The sequence below is a fragment of the Podarcis erhardii genome (genome assembly GCF_964252035.2).
Source record: "Podarcis erhardii genome assembly, chromosome: 6".
In the NCBI taxonomy this organism is placed as follows: domain Eukaryota; kingdom Metazoa; phylum Chordata; class Lepidosauria; order Squamata; family Lacertidae; genus Podarcis; species Podarcis erhardii.
The window spans coordinates 15,357,274-15,377,611 of NC_138510.1; the positions used below are offsets into that span (position 1 = coordinate 15,357,274).

Consider the following 20,338-nt stretch of genomic DNA (forward strand, 5'->3'; position numbering starts at 1 on the left):
TGCATTCCCACTTCTGTTGATTTCTAGATGTAACCCACTCGCCAGCTAAGTTATATAATTTATTTAAAATCCTCTTAGCTTGCAAGTTAAAGGTAAAGGGACCCCTGACCATTAGGTCCAGTCGTGGCCGACTCTGGGGTTGCGGCGCTCATCTCGCTTTATTGGCCGAGGGAGCCGGCGTACAGCTTCTCGGTCATGTGGCCAGCATGACTAAGCCGCTTCTGGCGAACCAGAGCAGCGCACGGAAACGCTGTTTACCTTCCCGCCAGAGTGGTACCTATTTATCTACTTGCACTTTGACGTGCTTTCAAACTGCTAGGTTGGCAGGAGCAGGGACCGAGCAACGGAAGCTCACCCCGTCACGGGGATTCGAACCGCCAACTGCTAGGCTCGGTGGTTTAACCCACAGCGCCACCCGCTTCCCTAATAGCTTGCAAGTTAGGTGTCACTAATTCAAAGTTTGTACTGAATCTGAGTGCATGGTATTCTGTCAGTAACCTGCTAACCATGTGTGCCTTTCCTCAGAGCAGATGACTTGGACTTCACTAATTGGCATGGCCTTGGAGGCTTTCTTTCTCCCAGGGCCCTTGCAAATAACAGGCCACAGCAACCCATTGTCTACCAACCTGGGCCAACTTTGCCACAGCCCACATCCCCATCTGCTACAGGGCTTCAAGAGACAATGCGACGTCGTTTTAAAAATCAAAATAGTTTATTGCTCTTCTTTTGTAAAAATGCACTTAACTTACACTGTGTCCTTTGCTTAAATCAGCAGTTTGTACCATTGGGTATAAAAAATGTCACGTTTTAAACCCTTTCTTTGTTCAAGTGTGAAACACCTTTTAAAAACTCTGATCCATTCCTGACATTCTCCTAAGCACTGACAGGCCCACGGGCCCATGCTTAGCTTTTTATATAAATACTGTAAAATTTCTCTAGGCTTTGCAGCATTATAAACAAAAGATCTATCAAAGTAGACAATATGTTCAGTATTCTTTTTTTTCCTTCCTTTTTTTGCTTTAAAAAATATACCTAAAACTTTTGAGATAATCTTAAAAGAGTAACAATTACAAGAAGAAGAAGAAGAGAGAGAAAATTACAGTGCGTTGACTAAAGGAATATTCCAACGTCCTTCGAGCCAATATTCCCTTTTTTTGCATGTTGAAAGTGATTTAGCGTTACTTAGGAACGTTTTTTTCTTCACCTACATACAATAATTTAGTTGAGAATTAAACAAGGCAGATATTACTATTCTTCCACCTGCACTTCACAGCTCCCGTGAATAATAATAATAAAAAAGATCACAATAAATATTAAAATAGGTTCTTTCTTTCTTTCTTTCCTCCTTAAGGCATCTTGAATATTACAAAGTTTTTAAGATGAGCCAAAAAGAAAAAGGTTGCTTTTTTTTTTTCATTACTGTATTCTCCGGGTACCTTCTGTGGCAAGAGCAAATGGCCACCCTGCAGAGTTCAACAGAGTTAAGTAGTGCATAAAAGCAGGAGCAGGGAGTGAGAAAATGATGGCCGGTGGAAGCAGACTGATTTAAGTGTGCGCAGACCTGCGGTTTTCCTCTTTAAGTCGCTTACAGTCCACCTCTGCAACAATTATTTGTCTTCATTAAAAGAGAGAGAGCTTACGAAAGTTTGTTTGTTATGAATGTCTTTCCTTTTTTCCTTTTCCTTTGCAAAGCTTGCCTGTAACACTATAAATAGCTTAGGTATTGATATGCATTCTTCCTAAAAAGTCTTTTAAGAAACTCCCGATTTATTTATTTTTGAACTGCTTTCCTCTTTCGTCTCACGGATTCCGACACCAATCCCCACCCACTAAAGAAAAAAAATATATTTTCACTCCATCATGGGAAGAAAGAAATAGTCCTTCTCCAAAAGGATGGAGGTGATGCTGCCGTCATCATCTACTGCATACGGTCGGGTTGCAGCTGTGTGGCTGGATACTGCATGAAGGCGGTGGAAGCGGCTACTGCAGGATTGGAGGCGGTGAGAGGTGGTTGGACAGCCCCCGTGTAGCCATATCCCATGTAGCCAGCAGCGGGAGAGGCAGCGTACGGATACTGGTCGTAGGCAGCGGTGGCGGTGAATTGCGAGTAGGCCTGGGTCGCCGTTGCGTAGTCTATGTAGGGAGATGTCATCGACTGTACAGGGGTCGGGATGACCACGCTGGGCTGGACGATGGCTTGAGGGTAAATGAAGTGGTGGGCGAGCCTGTGAGGTTAAAGACAGACAGAAGACACAGTCAAGATTCTTCACACAGGAGAGCAGTGAATAGTTGGGAGCAGGAGAGCCAAACCATCACTGGGCTACGAAAACCAGAAAGCAGATAGAGAGAAGGACCAGTGAAATAAAAAGCAAAGCAAGAAAATTGGGAAGGTTTAAACCAGCAGACAGACAACAGAGGCCCATGGGTTGGTTTAGGCTTCCAACCAGCTTCTTCCAAGACAACGCCATACCATTCTGTCTCGTCTCCAAAACAGCCAGTCAACATTCAGTGCCCACTGAGCATGCTCAATCCTCATCAGGCTGTTTCGGGAGGAGAGTTTTGTTTTTCTAAAAGTGCATTTTGTGTGTTTGTGTCGCCTGCTGATCACCTCCTATCTTGATCTGTTTTGACCACACTCAGAAAGTTAATGATTAGTCTGTACACACAATAGCATGCAATAATTCATCTAGTCCAGCACTGCATTTTAACCACCAGCCAGCTAGATGGCTCCTGGATGTTCACAAAATGGTGATGAATAGCGACAGCCACCTCCAATGGCACCTAGCACTTTTGACAGAGGTCACCTCAGCTGCAAAGGTTTATTCACTCTGTTGTGGGGAATGGGCTTAGGCTACCTTCACACTTAACTCTCTCAGAACAGTTTACAGCCAGGAAAAAAGTATTCCTGCTCACTTGGTGCATTCTCACCTACTGAGTTGACAAACGACATGGCTGAAGTTTATTCCAGCAGTTAAGTACTTCCTTTTCCACAGAAGCAGACAGGAATAACCTACTCACTACTAATATATCGGACATATTGACTGCATTCTGCAGTTTGAGAGGACAGACGTGAACACTCCCCTCCCTCTAAAGCTGGGCTTCCAATTCAACCTTGAGTACCCAGGTACTGTTGGCCTCCAACTCCCATCATCCACAGCCAGTTTAGCCATAAGTCAGGGTTGAGGGGAGCTGTAACCCAACATCATCTGTGGAAGGAAGGAAAGCACTTATGCGGACTAGGGAACATTTAACACCATCTCCTTTGGCTGAACTGAGAAGCCAACACATTTCCTCCCCTTACTTCCTTAAGGTTCCTACTGCATTCCTAATTTCCATTCCACATTTAGTTCCTCCAGAGTCCTGTGTTCCTCACTCCTAATATGCACTATCCCTTTTCTTTTCTTTTTTTCAGGTGTCCTCAGTGTATAGTTTTTGGATAGGCAAGCTAAGATCTTATCAGCTTCTGTGGTCTGCGCTTGCCATCTGAACACGTCACAACATCTATGTTCTGCAACAACTGGTAAGCTGCCGAGCAAAACCGGCCGCCATGCTGCAATCGACTGCCTTTTGGTCAACCTGCAGCACCAGGAGGACTAACACAAGTCGCTCCTCTGCCACCTACTTCTCATAGACCATCTTTGGGCATTCAATCCACCTCCCCATGTTATTAGAAACACCTGAGGGCGATCAGGGATGTTCTGGTCCTGCCTTCCTTCTGCCATGTGAAGGGATGAGTTGGACATGGAGATGGAGCCAGCCAGCAGGCGAGAAAACCAGCCAAACACTCCTGCTTGCACTATTCTAAAGATATTGGGAAATACCTAGATATTCTAGAAGCTGCCACTATGCTTGTCTATTGTCTCCTGGTTATCTAGAAGTTCAAGAGAAGCATGCAAAGCAGTTGCCAAGTGTTTATTTGCACGGTTTATCATTTATAAACCGTTACCATCGAATTACTTATTTCTTGTACTTATATACCAACTTCCTTCCAAGAAGCTCAGGGTGGCAGGGATGGGTCTTCCCCTCTCTACAGTAACCTCTCAACAACCCTATAAGGCAGGTTAAGCTAAAACTTGAAGACTGGCCCAAGGACACCCAGTGGGATTCATGGCAGAGAGGGGATATGAATTCTGGGAATACCCAGCATTCAAAATTCGCAAGGGTCCAGGTGCATTTTGCACCTGGATATCAGCCACCTGTGACCAAGTGAAGATGCCTGGGTGCCGGAATGGTGCCTAATGTCTCCACCAGGTGCATATACCTGAGGGATCTTTGGATCTTGACTGTTTTCACACACTAGCAACACATCCTGTAGAAGTCTATCCTTCATATTTTATTTGCACCATCGGAATGAGTATCTGGAACCAAAATGCTTTTTCTGTGCAGCCTGAGCAGGAGCAGTCACCATTAAGTTCTCAAAGTTCTTAACCTAGCTCAGGCATCCCCAAACTCGGCCCTCCAGCTGTTTTGGGACTACAACTCCCACCATCCCTAGCTAACAGGACCAGTGGTCAGGGATGATGGGAGCTGTAGTCCCAAAACATCTGGAGGGCCGAGTTTGGGGGTGCCTGACCTAGCGCAAAGGAGTCATCTGAACTAGCCAGATGTTTAAGAATCAATCACAGTTAGTCCATCATTTAAAAAATAAGATTTTAGAGCCATCTTGCCCCCAAATGGCAACTAGACATTCTGTTTTGGCGACTGCAACCTTGATTTGGGGAGCCTTTTGGCACCTAGGTTCTGACACTTGAAGTATCAACGTAAGATTTACCAGTGGGATTCCAAGTGTGAGCCACAGTCGCCCACGTCTGTGGAAAGGTACTCACTGTCTATGCCCATGGTTCCCAACGTGGGGCACACGCCCCACAGGGAGACAATTCGAGAATGAGTTATTAACAGTGAATGGCATTTTAGGCTTCCTCCATGTGAAGTTCACTTTTTGAATAATAAGAATTATATGTCATGGGGAGCGGGCATCAGGATTTTAGAGACGCTTAGGTGGGGCCAAAAAATGTTGGGAACCAACTGGTCTATGCCAGGTGCCATTTTTCTTCTTTAATAATTCTACTGCATATCAGCTCTTTTAAAATCAAGCACAGTGCAGATGGGTGTCATAAAAATGTCTGGAGTTGTGGTTAAAAAACCAAGAATAGGAACAAGAAGCTTCTTTTATTTATTTACAGTCCACTTTTTTGCCACATACGTTTTGTGATACATTTCATTATACTGTCTATCATAAAAAGTTTAGCAACAAGGCATTTTTGCTCTGGCAGGCTTTCCCAGCTGGGTAAATGGGCCTTTGCCATAAGTGCCTGCTCTATATGGCGTCATCCAGGGCATTCAATTCCGGCACCTTTCAGGCTGGTGCCACTGCCATTATAAGAGAATGAGGGAGGTGTTCATGGCAAGTTCTGGCACCTCTGTTTCTAGAAAAATCGCACTGATTTCATTTATGTTCTGTGTGTTTGTTTGTGTGTGTGTGTGTGTGTGTGTGTGTGCGTGTGTGTGTGTTTAACAGCTTTTAATTGATTGTACTGCACTCTTGGGTTTGTACTGCAAGAAGATCAAACGCATCCATTCTTAAGGAAATTAGCCCTGAGTGCTCACTGGAAGGAAAGATCGTGAAGCTGGGGCTCCAATACTTTGGCCACCTCATGAGAAGAGAAGACTCCCTGGAAAAGACCCTGATGTTGGGAAAGATGGAGGGCACAAGGAGAAGGGGACAACAGAGGACGAGATGGTTGGACAGTGTTCTCGAAGCTACAAACATGAGTCTGACCAAACCGCGGGAGGTAGTGGAAGACAGGAGTGCCTGGCGTGCTCTGGTCCATGGGGTCACGAAGAGTCGGACACAACTAAACAACCAAACAACAACACTGCACATCACCTTCAGACGTAGTCAATAATCAATCAATCAATCAAATCAATAATCCTTTCAGCACTCCCACTCAGACTGCAGAGCATGTCTAGCTTTTGCTTAGTCAAGGCTTTTCACAAGAAGCCAGTGATCTGCTGAAGTTGGGCTTAATGATATACAATATCTTTATTTAATAAAATTTGTTTAAAGAACTCAACGCTGTAGCTTCTGGTCAAGATTTCCACAAAACAAGTGTTACTGTCAAAACAGAGTCCTCTGTCCACCTCAGCCATGCCTGTGAGGCAATTTCATTACGGCTCTCCTCATCACTGCATCTCCAAGGAACTGGCCGGTTGCTTCTAGCTATAATTAGAGTAAAGGCCTTTTCAGGTTTTGTTTAACATTCCAGCCTGTTGTCACTGACTCCATGTTTAAACCTGTATTGCCACAATAGCGAAGGCTCCTCTCTTTTTCTGGCAGCGATTATGAGGCGTTTGTTGTAAAAACACAAGGCGCTTGCACTCTTTACTCTTTCCCCCTTCCTCTCCCACACCCTATTCAGATTTCCTTGAAGTTGCCATGCAAACAAACTCCCCCATTTCCTTAACAGGCTGAGACTTGTGCTGGTTTCGGCAACTTATCTGGGACCCTGGATGAAAGAAAGAAAGAAAATAAATATCTGCTGACACGAGTTAACTGCTTTGCACTTCCATTTGTACTCCTCCTTCAAGGAAGGAAATTTCCCCCCGAAAATTTCTTTAGAGAAAGAAGAAGAAGATTGCCACTAAAAACGTTTTGCTAGAGTTGGAAACGTGTTCTGTTTGATGCAAGTAGTCCTGGGGAGCAGCTCCCCCTGCTCAAATCAAGTAAATCAATAAAAAAACTTAAATCCAACATAAATCCTGGCTACGCCCATGGCTTATGGTCTTATTTTTGATGGCCTAAGCCTTCCACAATGACTTAGTCAGGGCTGAACATTTGGTTCAATTCATTGGTTAGTCTAATCTACTAAAAGAGTTTCCAGTCCATTAACAAAAGGTGTCCCTGATTAAACTGGGCAGCAGAAGTTATGTATTAATGTAATTTCTATGCCGCTCTGCTACCGAAGTTCCCTGGACGCCATGCTAAACATCATCAATACACAATCTGAACCATAAGGAGGTATTACGTACACTACAAAATGCACCACAACATACATTAATCAATAAAATTGAAACCTTTAGAGAGTGAAAGCTTCAACTTATGTTAAAGTCTTTGCCCAACCCTATCTAAATTAGCAGCAGGTGAGCTTCTCTGGAAAGCAGCATTCAAAATTAGCCAGGCACCAGGCGCATTTTGCAGCTGGCTATCGGCCACTTGCGACCAAGTGAAGATGCGCAGGCGCCAGGATAGCACCTGATGTCTCCCCACCATTGGGAGGTGCATGCCTGGGGAATCCTTGGATCTGGACTGTTTTCACACACTAGCAACACATCCCATTGGCACCCACAGGATCTGACTTGGCAGTGACACTCGGATGAAGACTACCAATGATGACCTCAGATTCGGAAAGAAATATGAGTGATTTATTTTTTTAATGGTTCTTAGAAAAGCCATGGGTAGCTGGCCCCACCATGGAAGAAACATTTCCCCTTTTCTCTCAGTCAGGGAAATGCCTCTTCCTAGATGGGACCTGTTGCAACAGATGCAGTATTTAAAAGCATAAAAAACCGAAGAAAGCAGGCTTATTTCTTTGAAAAGTAGTGTTGCTACTGTATACATATTAAAAACACATATGGATTAACCAGCGAACACGTTCTTAAACTGGGTAACTGTTCTTCCACCAAGACATACTGTGCTCCACAAGCTGTATCTTACCCGATACTTACCATAATGTTACTTAGACTATTGTATTTTAATATTCTGTTGGAAGCCACCCAGAGTGGCTGGGGAAACTCAGCCAGAAGGGCAGGGTATATATATTATTATTATTATTATTATTATTATTATTATTATTATTAAGAACATGAGGCCACTTTAACCCATGTCCTGACGTGGAATTTAATCATAGCCTGTCATCGTCTCACAGGCATTTAAATAATTTCCAGCACCGAAACAACCACATCCTTTTTCTTGCTAGGTATCCCAGTATATATTGTTCCGCATAATTACATTTTTCGCAGGAAAAAAACTATGACCGTTGCAAATTCAATTGAAGAAATGAGTTTTTTAGTCTTTGGGGATGGGGGGTGGGGCTAGGTTTGGGGCTTCGGTTTTCCTACAGCCAGAATTTACCAAGAAACTGAGGCAACTGCAATGAAAGGGTCAACTTTCTCAACTTTATAGAGTTTATACCCACCCACCCACACATACACACACCCTTTGCAGACCATAATGCTTTGCATGCAACAGCACCTCATGCTGGGATGGCGAAGACAACTTTTTAAGCGACCAACCATTCATACATACATACATACCCACCCCATCTTTTTCCCTGACAGGACTCAAGGCGGTATTTACATACAGGCAAGCACCTTGTTTACATGCATTCAATATCTGCATTGAGCTGAACCTGGAAGTGACCCAGAAACACCATAAAGACAGGGCGTTTGCTGGGGTTTTTCCAATGGGTTTCAATTATATGCAATTTCACAGACATGCACAGTGCCTCGGATTGCAACCCCCGTGTGAACGGGGTGGGGGGTTGCCTGCACAAAAATGAGAACCACTAAAAACATAGAAAAAGAAAACCCCGATACTTACTCAGATAACCCATTTATAGAAAGATCTTACAACTCTCTAAAGAACGCCCCAATCTTAAAATGCAAAAAATTTTAAAAATTAGGTGCTGTAGCTGCAGATGGAGGGGATTTTGGGGGGGGGGTATCTATCCCTCTCTCTTTTTTTGTATGTAATTCTTATTAAATTTTCTTTTTTACAATTTAAAATACTCATTTTTACATCCTTAAAATATCAGTGACTTCCCTTCTTCTCTTTCCATGGTTCATTTTACTTATCATAAATTCCTGCATATTTTACATAAAATATACCATTCAATATTTCATTACTGCATCCATCAAAACTTATTTACACTGTTGAATTTATCTGAATGCTGCCAGCTTTTTCAGCTGTACACAATTATTTCCCATATATTCAATAAATGTTTACCAATCTTCTCTAAGACTATTTATCCAGTCTCTTTAATAATAATAATAATAATAATAATAATAATAATAATCCAAATTATTATAATAAAACCATGCCATAAAGTATCCCTTCCTTCTTCTGGCAAGACTTCTTAGATATTCACAATGTAAATTTTTAAAAAAATGATTTGGTCCTAAGATTCGTTTACTGAAAACCTTGAAAGGACAAAAGATAAAATAAAGATTTATGAAAAACAGCAGCAACGGATATATTATTAAACACATTAATAGTAATAAAACATCAGGTAGGTTAAGTTTTGATTATCAGCTAAAGGAAGCACACACCAAGTACTATGGGATGAAGTTATCTCCTGGCTGCGTTTCTGCATATAAAACTTTTTCTTTTTCTAAAACTGAAAGATTTAAAAAAACTGTTGTATTTATTTAGAAGGGGGAAGAGAAAGAGGGATAAAGATTTAACAACTCAAGTCAAAAACATTTGCTGTTCCATTTAAACTGTAAGGGAATCTAAAACAAGGCCCGAATAATTTTATCTTAATGCCAGAAGGAAACTTCATCGGAAACGTGATTATAAAAATATCAATCAAGTGATCCTCAAGCTGTCATCACACATCAAATTCACCCTGTGAATGGCAACTCATGAGCTGCTTCATGGCATTACTGATTAATCACTGGCTGAAACCACAAACACTCGGGAAACACAGCAAAGAGAACTTGGTCAAACCTAAAATTAGAACCACTGACGTTTCTTGCAGAGTTGTGTCGGGTGTCGCTTGGTACCTTGGGCCCAAGACAGGCAGAGAAAGGATCGCGGTCAGGATCGAGGTGCTATCCTAGCTACGTGGCACAACGTCACAACCAACATTAACGAGACACAAGGCAAAACACAGAAAAGGTTATATGCAGATCTACGGGAGGCAAAAGGACAGATATATAAAAGCAAGCAGGCTGCATCTAGTGTCAACTTGAGAGCGGTTAATGTTGCAGCCACTTCAACCCACGCCTAAAAATGACCCCGCTGAATGAGGCCAAAATGCAACTGCGTACTCTCTTTTTAAGACCCTAGGCTCTTCCAACTAAAGATGGCTATTTAAAAAGTCCTTTGGCTGGCAATTTCCTAGATTTTCAAAGCATTTTGTTTAGTTACTGCTAACCCTAGGTATTGTTTACTGTTGTGACTATTATGCTAATATACATAAACTTTTTAAAATAAATAAATAAATAAATAAGCATGAATAGATACAGGCTGGCTCCAGCACTCCTCCTAAATGGACCAGAAGGTGCCTGTTTAAATTCCTAACGTCTTGAAGTAGGCCTGAGAGGGGAACTCCCTGCCTGAAATCTTGGACAGACTATTTAGGTGAACACCAAGTGACAGTTAACGTGGTAAGAATTTACTTCTACAACACCCGTTTGTTGCCCAGGTGACAGAGCAGCTTTTAAATAAAACACGGAACCAAGCACATTACAGCAAACTTCACCAGATCCAGTTAAGGACCTGGAGTTTATTGGAGACTATTGCAATAGGACAGAGCTCAACTTAACGAAGTTGTTCTAGCCAAATGGCCTGCTGCCACAAGGGTTTTTGGCACAGCACACAAAGAGCCATAAAACATCTGAACATTCTTAAAGCATAAACATCCTTCTACGTACATTAAGAAAGGTTACAGGTTATGAGAAGTAAAACATTCATTAGTTCCATACCGGCGACTTCAACCCCACAACTACCTTGGGGTGCCCCTAACTGCTCAGGCCATTTGGGTCTCAAATGTCCTACTTTGTCACTGTTTCCTTAGCGATCAGCCCATTGACAGGGTTGTTGACATTGCTGTCCCGATCTGTTCCTTGGAACCTATCAAGGAGACGCTGGATTTCGCCCTGGTGCTAACTCAAAGCAGACAAGGCAAAGCATCCCAACACAAATTCAAGCCTAATACAATCAACATTGGAACATTTAAAAAATTATATATACAGTGGTACCTCGGTTGTTGAACGTAATCCGTTCTGGAAGACCGTTTGACTTCCGAAACGTTTGACAACCGAGGTGCAAAAGGCGGTCTCCAAAGTCAATGAGGACAATTGAAAAAAAAACGCAGCGGAAACCGTTCGACTTCCAGGTCAAAGGCCTGGAAACGATGCCTTATGAAGAACGGCTAAGGGAGCTGGGCATGTTTAGCCTGGAGAAGAGGAGGTTAAGGGGTGATATGATAGCCATGTTCAAATATATAAAAGGATGTCACATAGAGGAGGGAGAAAGGTTGTTTTCTGCTGCTCCAGAGAAGCGGACACGGAGCAATGGTTCCAAACTACAAGAAAAAAGATTCCACCTAAACATTAGGAAGAACTTCCTGACAGTAAGAGCTGTTCGACAGTGGAATTTGCTGCCAAGGAGTGTGGTGGAGTCTCCTTCTTTGGAGGTCTTTAAGCAGAGGCTTGACAACCATATGTCAGGAGTGCTCTGATGGTGTTTCCTGCTTGGCAGGGGGTTGGACTCAATGGCCCTTGTGGTCTCTTCCAACTCTATGATTCTATGATTCTATGACTTTTGAGACGCGTTTGAAAACGGAAGCATTTACTTCCAGGTTTTCGGTCAATTCTGTGTTCAGGGTAGTTGTTTACCAGCTTCATCTGGTACGCAGGCTGAGACCATACATGCCTGTGGACTGTCTTGCCAGAGTGGTGCATGCTCTAGTTATCTCCCGCTTGGACTACTGCAATGCACTCTACGTGGGGCTACCTTTGAAGGTGACCCGGAAACTACAACTAATCCAGAATGCAGCAGCTAGACTGGTGACTGGGAGCGGGCGCTGAGACCACATAACACCGGTCCTGAAAGACATACATTGGCTCCCAGTATGTTTCCGGGCACAATTCAAAGTGTTGGTGCTGACCTTTAAAGCCCTAACCGGCCTCGGCCCAGTATACCTGAAGGAGCGTCTCCACCCCCATCGTTCTGCCCGGACACTGAGGTCCAGCTCCGAGAGCCTTCTGGCGGTTCCCTCACTGTGAGAAGTGAAGTTCCAGGGAACCAGGCAGAGGGCCTTCTTGGTAGTGGCACCCGCCCTGTGGAAAGCCCTCCCATCAGATGTCAAAGAATAAACAACTATCTGACTTTCAGAAGACATCTGAAGGCAGCCCTGTTCAGGGAAGCTTTTAATATTTGATGAATCGTTGTATTTTAATATTCTGCTGGAAGCTGCCCAGAGTGGCTGGGGAAACCCAGTCAGATGGGCGGGGTATTAATAATAATAATAATAATAATAATAATAATAATAATAATAACAACAACAACAACAACAATAATCCTCACCAGCCCCACTTTGCGCCCGCTCTAGAAATGTATATACAACTTACTCAAATTAAACACCTGCAAGCAGTTTACAGCAAAGGTAGTAGAATAGGCTGTGGTGTGTGCTTGGTTGTGGGATTTGTGTGTGGTGCCCACAACTGTTTACCTGGTTTGCTTTTGGGGGAGGGCGGGGGAGGCTGTCCTAAGCACTAGAACTCCCCCACCAGCTCCAACATCAACATAGATTATTAGAGTACACATAATACACCAAAATTTTATTTCTTAATTTTTTAACAATAGCTTCCTAACAACAGCAGGAAAGTATAAAAGAGGTGGGAATGCAAAGTAGGAAGTCAATCAACCCCCTATCTTAGCTGGAAGAAGAAGAACAAAGAGAGACCTTTTGCAACTCAAGCTAAGCAGATCCAGAGCCTTGTTGCTAGATCTGATCTGGCCACTGCCACAACCAGCAACCCCACAAAGCTGGAAGAAACAAAAATATTTATGGGCAGGCGCACAAAAACAGGTTGTCAGGCAAAAGAGCTGAAGATACAATCTCCCTGTGTGGTGGGTGGGGGAGGGAGGGAATTTACATGAGGACAACAGAGAAATCTTTTCAGCCTCTGCATCTGCCAAGCTGTAGAAAGAAAGAAAATTACTCATAGTCTCTTTCACACAAAACAAGTAAAAGGCATTAGATTAGAAGGAAAACCTGCTTTTGCTTCTACAGATTGGAAGAACTGGGCATGCTTAGCTATGAATCTGTTGACTAAGCCAATCCGTCAAGTTCCAATGTCCCATGTCCGGGATTCCAATGACGGAAAACTTTTTGTGTCCGGATTTTTACTTCTTGAAATATGGCAACCCTAATATAGCAGAGGGGCGTGGGTGGTGCTGTGGTCTAAACCACTGAGCTTGCCGGTTGGAAGGTCGGCGGTTCGAATCCCGTGACTGGACTTAACTGTCAGGGGTCCTTTACCTTTACCTTTTTTAATGTAACAGAAATGAGTAAGTGGTCTTTAAACAAAGAAAGGGGTTTCAAACATAGTCCTGGGGTTTTCTACGAGATTATCAGGGTTCCTCTAGTAAAAAAAATCCAATTGCGGCAAAAGAAATCAATAATGAAACCTGCCCTGAAAGATAGCTTGCCCACAACTGCTCTTCCATTGGAATCCAGAATTGCAAGAGTGTAAAGTGAGCTCTAGGAGACACCTGGAAGGTCCAAGGTAGATGGGACAGGTGTGTGGATTATCGGACTGGTGTTTCTGTCCAAGGTTGTAATGTTCCTTTTACGCTGCATTGCCTGTGGCATTATGGAACTCTGACTTTTTGATCAACATGCATCCATGTCATGGTAAATTCTAAACAGCAGGAAAGAACCATATGCCAGGATACTACCCCCCCCCCAAAATCATCACATTTAATTATACTGCAAAACTCCTGTGGTTTTCTGAGTTAACAAAGTTGCAAATAGTTGTCCCATCCCCCCTAGGAAACACAGAAATTAGTGCTGAACTTCCACTAGAGTCCCCTGGTTTCCAGAAGCTACTCTTAATGCTACGGGAAAAATCACACAGGAAAAACCCTGAAAATATCTGGTGGAGAAAATGGAATAAGGCGCTGTCTGAATGCAGCCATTTTCACATACTTTGGTGTGTTGTGTTTCACAAAAGGCAAGTGGGGGTGTGTCTGGGGCAGACTGGAGTTGTAATGCAAGGGGGCAGGAAGATGGGGCTGTTTCAATTCTTTGCCATTGCAGCAGCTAATTCTGTTAACTATTGTTTTCCACAAAAAACAACAGTACTGCAGGGAGGGAGGAAAGAGAAATGAAGATTTAGGTTTTCTTTCACTTTTTGTATCAGCAGGCTGAACTAAATAACTCTGATCACAAGGGTTACCACCAGCACAATGCAACTTCCCCTCTCTCCTACCATCCCCAAATCTGCCCCAGAGGGTTGAGGGAACCCCCAGAACAGATTTGGTGAGTACATGGGGGAAAGGTTCCATTGCCCAAGAAGAAATCCTTACAACATACAGCATCTCTGTAAGTTTCTAAAGCTACTTATTTTGTCATTTTAAGGCAAGGGGAAAACAGTAACATCAGCTTGAAACCCAGACGAATCCTCTCTGGAGACAACTCCACATTGCTAGAGAGGGACTATTGGACAGTGTTCTCGAAGCTACAAACATGAGTCTGACCAAACTGCGGGAGGCAGTGGAAGACAGGAGTGCCTGGCGTGCTCTGGTCCATGGGGTCACGAAGAGTCGGACACGACTAAACAACAACATGGTAATGCTTTACTTGTGTTAACTTCCCATGTTAGATCACCAGCTAAATGGGCCTTTGGAAACAGGACTGGGGAAGGCCTCTGCCCAAGACCCTAAAGAACTTCTTCCTAGAGAGAACAGGTCTAAACAGAAGCAGCTCACCAGGTGGTATGGAGCTGCTACACTAATTTCCCAGAAGGCAAGTCAGTTTTGCTTTCCAGGAGGAAGAGGCAGCCGAGAGGTCAGCCCAGTGCAAACTTACCAGCAGAGCCAATGCAGGACTCCTGCCAGTGCATTAGCACTGCGTCAACCTCCCGTGTTCTTCTTCCTCCTAATAAGCAACAGCAACCCACCTGCTGCAGAGTTTGTGTAATGGCTCTTTCCTGCCCAGTCAGCGGCTTCTGGGTCTAAATGGGCCACCAGTTCCAATTCAATAGGACACAGCTTCATGTGTTTCTTTCCAAACTACTGTAACACTTAAGTACAAACCAGGAAACCCTGCACGTCTGCAAAGCAGGGCAGAGGACAGTCACCCCATATGAAACAAGTGTCCACCCTACGCACAACACACCCGACAGGGGGTGACCAAAAGTACTGGGCAAGGTAATCCATCAGAACTTTGTAGTTCCCCAGGACACAGATTGCTCTAGTCCTTAAATCCAATATCTGCTAAATACATATAAAATTGAGGACAGACATACATCCTGTCCTACCAAGTCCTGGTCTCCTCTTATGTGAAACAGCTTGAAGCTCACGCTGTTCAGAGTGTCAACGACAGAGTTTCTTCCTAGCTAGGAACCTGGCTGCCGCTTTCCCCTTCTTTTCTATCAAAGGAACAGGAGCTACATTGCAGCTTGCAAATTCCTGCAAATGCATCCATGGAAACAGGAACGCTGTACAGGAACATTTACGCTACAATATAGGTTCCAATTTGAGTCCTTACTTTACATAGTGCTCAGGATAATGAAGCGGCCAGCCTTAAATCGCCTGAAACTCATTTTCATAGGATTCTGTAGCTATTAATGGCCCATGGTTCCTCCTCACCACTGCAAGCATCCTTCAGAAGGATATTCCGCAGTGAAGAAAAACTGCTGTGATGGAACAAACGATATCCCTTTTAAGTTATCCTGGCCTTCTTCCTCTGACCTCCATGTATACATCAGGTTCTTCCTTCCATCTTATGCTGAGCTAAGCCAACAGATAGTCACCTAATGACCTTCTTTTTTTTTCTTCTTCACGGAGAAGCAGCTTAAATTACCAGTAAGTTAGTCCCTTTCACCTTACTTGCAGCTCTTTCCTGCAATGTGTCCTGAATATTGCAGCTGAACTCTGAATTTGGCCCAGAAACTAAATGCCTGTATGACTGAAAGAAAGAAAAAACCAGAATGCAGCAACAAGACTTAATTCAGGTTTGCTTTCTTCAACCAGCTCCCTGCCCTCTCCACCATGTGAACATTGTCACACAAGGAGGATTACTCACCAAGCCTGAATTGTACCAGCTCCAATGGCCAAGCAAAATGCTAAAAACCCCAAGCGTTAACACGTCAGGGAGCCACAAAAGTAAGAAACCGAGTTCTGTTTGTTTGATTTAAGCTAGGAATCGAAGGATGATGAACTGTGCTTAGATTTCCTCCCACGACACTGGGAGCCTGGTTAAGGCACAGAAACGTCAAGGACGAGCTTTACCATCTTGGCTGTGAGTCCGGGAAGACCTGTTCCCTGCCTTAAAGGCATTTTTCATAGAATCAGAGAGTTGGAAGGGACCCAAGGGTCATCTAGTCTGACCCCTGCAATGCAGGAATCTCAGCTAAAGCATCCATGACAGATGGCCATCCAACCTCTGCTTAAAAACCTCCAAGGAAGGAGAGTCCACCTTCTGAGGGAGTCTGTTCCACTGTCCAACAGTTCTTACCGTCAGAAAGCTTTCCCTCATGTTTAGTTGGAATCTCCTTTCTTGTAACTTGAAGCCACTGGTTTGAGTCCTACCCTTCTAGCTATTCTGGGAGAACAGGGCCCTGATTGACTCCAGCTACAAAAGCTGAGGCTGCTGAAAAGACTCTTGGGCTGGGGTATTGTTTTAAGGAGGTTTTGCTGGGGGGGGGGTGTTGCCGTGATTAATTTTAATTTTTGCATCTTTATTTAATATCTTAATATGATTTATGGTTCACTTATTGTTCATGACAACTTTCGCTACGTTTGCAATTGTTCACTGTATTTTCTTACACCTGTATCGGTGGCCTAAACGAGCCTGCAGCATCCTTGTAATCCTCTCAACAGCCCTATGGGCTAAGGCTGCAGGACAGTGAAACACTCTTAGTGAGGTTGCCTGGTAGCCTTCTGCAACCTGGTGCCCTCCAGATGTTTTGGATTATGAGCCCACCAACCCAGATTGGAAAGGCTCCCTGAAAACACTGGGAGGGCACCAGATCGGAGGAGGATTTTTGTAGCCAGACTCTCTCTATAGAACATGTTGTCTCCAGTTGGGAATTTAAACTCTGGTTTCTCAATCTGAGCTCAAAAGTCCTACCTACAACAGCACTCTAACTCCCAGCCAAACGTCTCCATATGCAGGAATTTTGAGGGGGGATGTATCCGTGTTACATTTGGTACTAATATATAGAGACTCAGAAAGTACAAGCTGAACCCATACTGTACCACGCTGGTTGCGAAGAGCCAATACGTGCCGAAATCTGTACTTTCCACCACAAAAAAAGCTATAGAAAGGAATCTGTTCCCGCTCCATGAAGTTCCTCCTTCCAGGAGAAGCTTTGCTCAGAATACGGGGGAAGAGGAGTCAGGACACTGTTACAGGCCTTATGTTGTGATCTGTGATCCTCTACAGAGGGGTAGTAACTCAACTGACTGGTCCAGATGTTTACTACAGATTCTGATGTGGCAAGGGAGGGGAATACCCAAGCATCCTAAATCACACCTGACTTGCAGCATGTACATGTGGGCAGCTGTATTATATGCGCATCATATGTTTCTTCCCCCTCAAAGGGGTGGGGCAGGAAGAGTCACATGGTTCAGTTCCCCACATACATGGGCACCTACCTACAGTGTTAGAAATTAGGCAGGCACTGCCATGGGTCCAGTTGCAACTATGTGGAGATTTCTGGGTGCCAGGTTGGCGACTAACAGTTTAAAAACTTCTGCCTTAGTCCATAGTTAATACTATTTCCACTGTGTGTGTTTCTCTTTGCATACTGGGACAAGTGAATTGTTGTAAGGAAAATGTACAGTCAAGCTATGTAGCTGAGATCGTAGAATCACAGAATCATAGCACTGTAAGGGACCTCGGGGGTCATCCAGTCCAACCCCCGGGTGAATAGACATTCCGTTGTGGCAACCATAACCTAGGTTTAAGGTGCCATTTGGCGCCTAGCTTATATACAGTGGTACCTCGGGTTAAGTACTTAATTCATTCTGGAGGTCTGTTCTTAACCTGAAACTGTTCTTAACCTGAAGCACCACTTTAGCTAATGGGGCCTCCCGCTGCTGCTGCGTCGCCAGAGCACATTTCTGTTCTCATCCTGAAGCAAAGTTCTTAACCCGAGGTACTATTTCTGGGTTAGCGGAGTCGGTAACCTGAAGCGTATGTAACCTGAAGCAACTGTAACCCGAGGTACCACTGTACCTAAGTTCATAACACTGTCTACATAAGACCCACCCACTCAAATACCGTATTTTTCGCCCTATAGGACGCACCGTCCCATAAGGCGCACCTAGTTATTTTGGGGGGAAATAAAGGGGGGGAAATTATTTTTTCCCCCCCAGGCGCGGGGCTGGGGCGGGGGAGGCCCGCCCGAGCTTCCCCCGACCCCAGCCCCCAAACAGGCAGCTCTCTGCAAGCTGTGGGAGCCCAGCGCTGGCTCCCGCTGCTTGCGGAGAGGTCCGCGAAGCCTGGACGCGCTGAGCTCAGCGCACGCAGGCTTCAGCACGCAGGCAACTCTCCGCAAGCAGCGGGAGCGCTCCCGCCGCTTGCGGAGAGGTCCACGAAGCCTGGAGAGCGAGAGGGGTTGGTGTGCACCGACCCCTCTCGCTCTCCAGGCTTCACCAAAAGCCTGCATTCGCCCCATAGGACGCACACACATTTCCCCTTCATTTTTGGAGGGGAAAAAGTGCGTCCTATAGGGCGAAAAATACGGTAATATCAGGCAAGAATCTGAAACAGACCAGCATCTATCACATGTCCAGGAAGCACTCTGCAGGTACCCATTTAGGAACTCTCCCTGTTAGCATTAAACCACACCAACAACTAGACCTCTCAACAGCTTGAAATTACAGCATGAACAATTCTTTAGAAGATTCGGCAGCTCTACGTGTCTCATTGTAAGATACTCTAGGAGAAAAGTCACTCTGTTGTTCCATTTGCTTTACCTTTCCAGACAACCCTCCCATCCTCAAGCTCTTCTCTACAATCCAGTAGACTGGAGTACAAGCAGCTGCCTTAATACCAAGTCCAACTATTTCTCTACTATTTGTATTCCACTGCTATTCCAACTGGCAGCGGCACTCTAGGGTTTCAGAGAGAGGGGGTCAGGCTATGTTGGATTCCTTTTAACCGGAAGTGGCAGAATTTGAACCTGAGACCTTCCTGCTTGCGAAGCAGGTGCCTTGCCACAGAGCTAGGCCCTTTCCCCACATTTCACCCCCCCCCATCTCTTTTCCTGACTACAGGCAGAGAGAGAGAGAGAGAAACTTCACATCTGCTGCACTTCAAAGAGAGAACTTCTAGTTCTCATGAGACCTGCAATAAAAATTTCAACACCGCTAACTGCAGGGTCTGTTGTCTGTGGTTACCGCAACAACATTTCCCTCAACCACCCCCAGGAACGTCTCCCGAAGTAATAAATGAATTGCCACGAGCATTTCTGCCAGGGAAGGAGAGAAATCCAGAGAGTCGCTCTGGTCAAAACCTTTCCCGTGAAGCCCCAAAACCAGTCTGCGTACACACCATGCATTTAAAGCACACCCACCCGCTCAGAATCCTTGGAACTGCAATCTCCCCCTCAGATCTATGATTCCAAGAACTTTCACCAAGTACAGCTCTCAGAATTATTATTATTTAATGTACAAGGTGGAATTTAGTGTCACACTATTACAAACATTCCATCTGAACAAGCAACAGAAAGAACAATCCCCAGCTTTCCTCCCCCTGTTGTATGCTGTTCTGGGATTCCCCCCAAACTCCTCCTTGAGCTATGTTGGGGGTCAAAAGGGGAGAAGGGGGGAAGCCCCATTCCACAAGTGGAAGTCCTTGCACAGGACGGGGCTTCTGCACTTCTGCCCATGGTGTCTACACGGCCCAAGAACTTGACATGTTGGATAAGGTAAAGGTAAAGGGACCCCTAACCATTAGGTCCAGTCATGGCCGACTCTGGGGTTGCGGCGCTCATCTTACTTTATTTGCCGAGGGAGCCGATGTACAGCTTCCGGGTCACGTGGCCAGCATGACTAAGCCACTTCTGGCAAACCAGAGCAGTGCATGGAAATGCCGTTTATCTTCCCACCGGTGTGGTACCTATTTATCTACTTGCACTTTGACGTGCTTTCGAATTGCTAGGTTGGCAGGAGCTGGGACAGAGCAACGGGAGCTCACCCCGTCGTGGGGATTCGAACCGCTGACCTTCTGATTGGCAAGTCCTAGGCTCTGCTGTTTAACCCACAGCGCCACCTGCGTCCCTGACATGTTGGATACTGACCCACAAAAGAGATTTAAGCCCTACTATTTCAGTTGCAATGGATCCTGTCCGTCCATTCCCCATCGCCTCCACA

At 44.7% G+C, this 20,338-nt stretch overlaps 1 protein-coding gene across 2 annotated transcripts in view; it reads right to left on the minus strand.

The window, feature by feature from the left end:
- Positions 1-693: 693 nt before the first annotated feature.
- RBM38 (RNA binding motif protein 38) overlaps positions 694-20,338 on the minus strand; it is a 31,670-nt gene continuing 12,025 nt past the window's right edge. Inside the window, exons 4-5 of one of the 2 annotated variants that reach the window (XR_014157958.1) lie at positions 9,728-9,840; positions 2,070-2,225 (exon numbers count right to left, since the gene is read on the minus strand). Coding sequence is in view for 1 of the 2 variants with exons in the window: in XM_081867916.1 (XP_081724042.1) it covers positions 1,919-2,225 (307 nt within the window). In the remaining variant the exon portion in view is untranslated. Of the gene's footprint in view, positions 2,226-9,727; positions 9,841-20,338 lie in introns of both variants that reach the window. The other variant, XM_081867916.1, reaches the window with a different exon arrangement.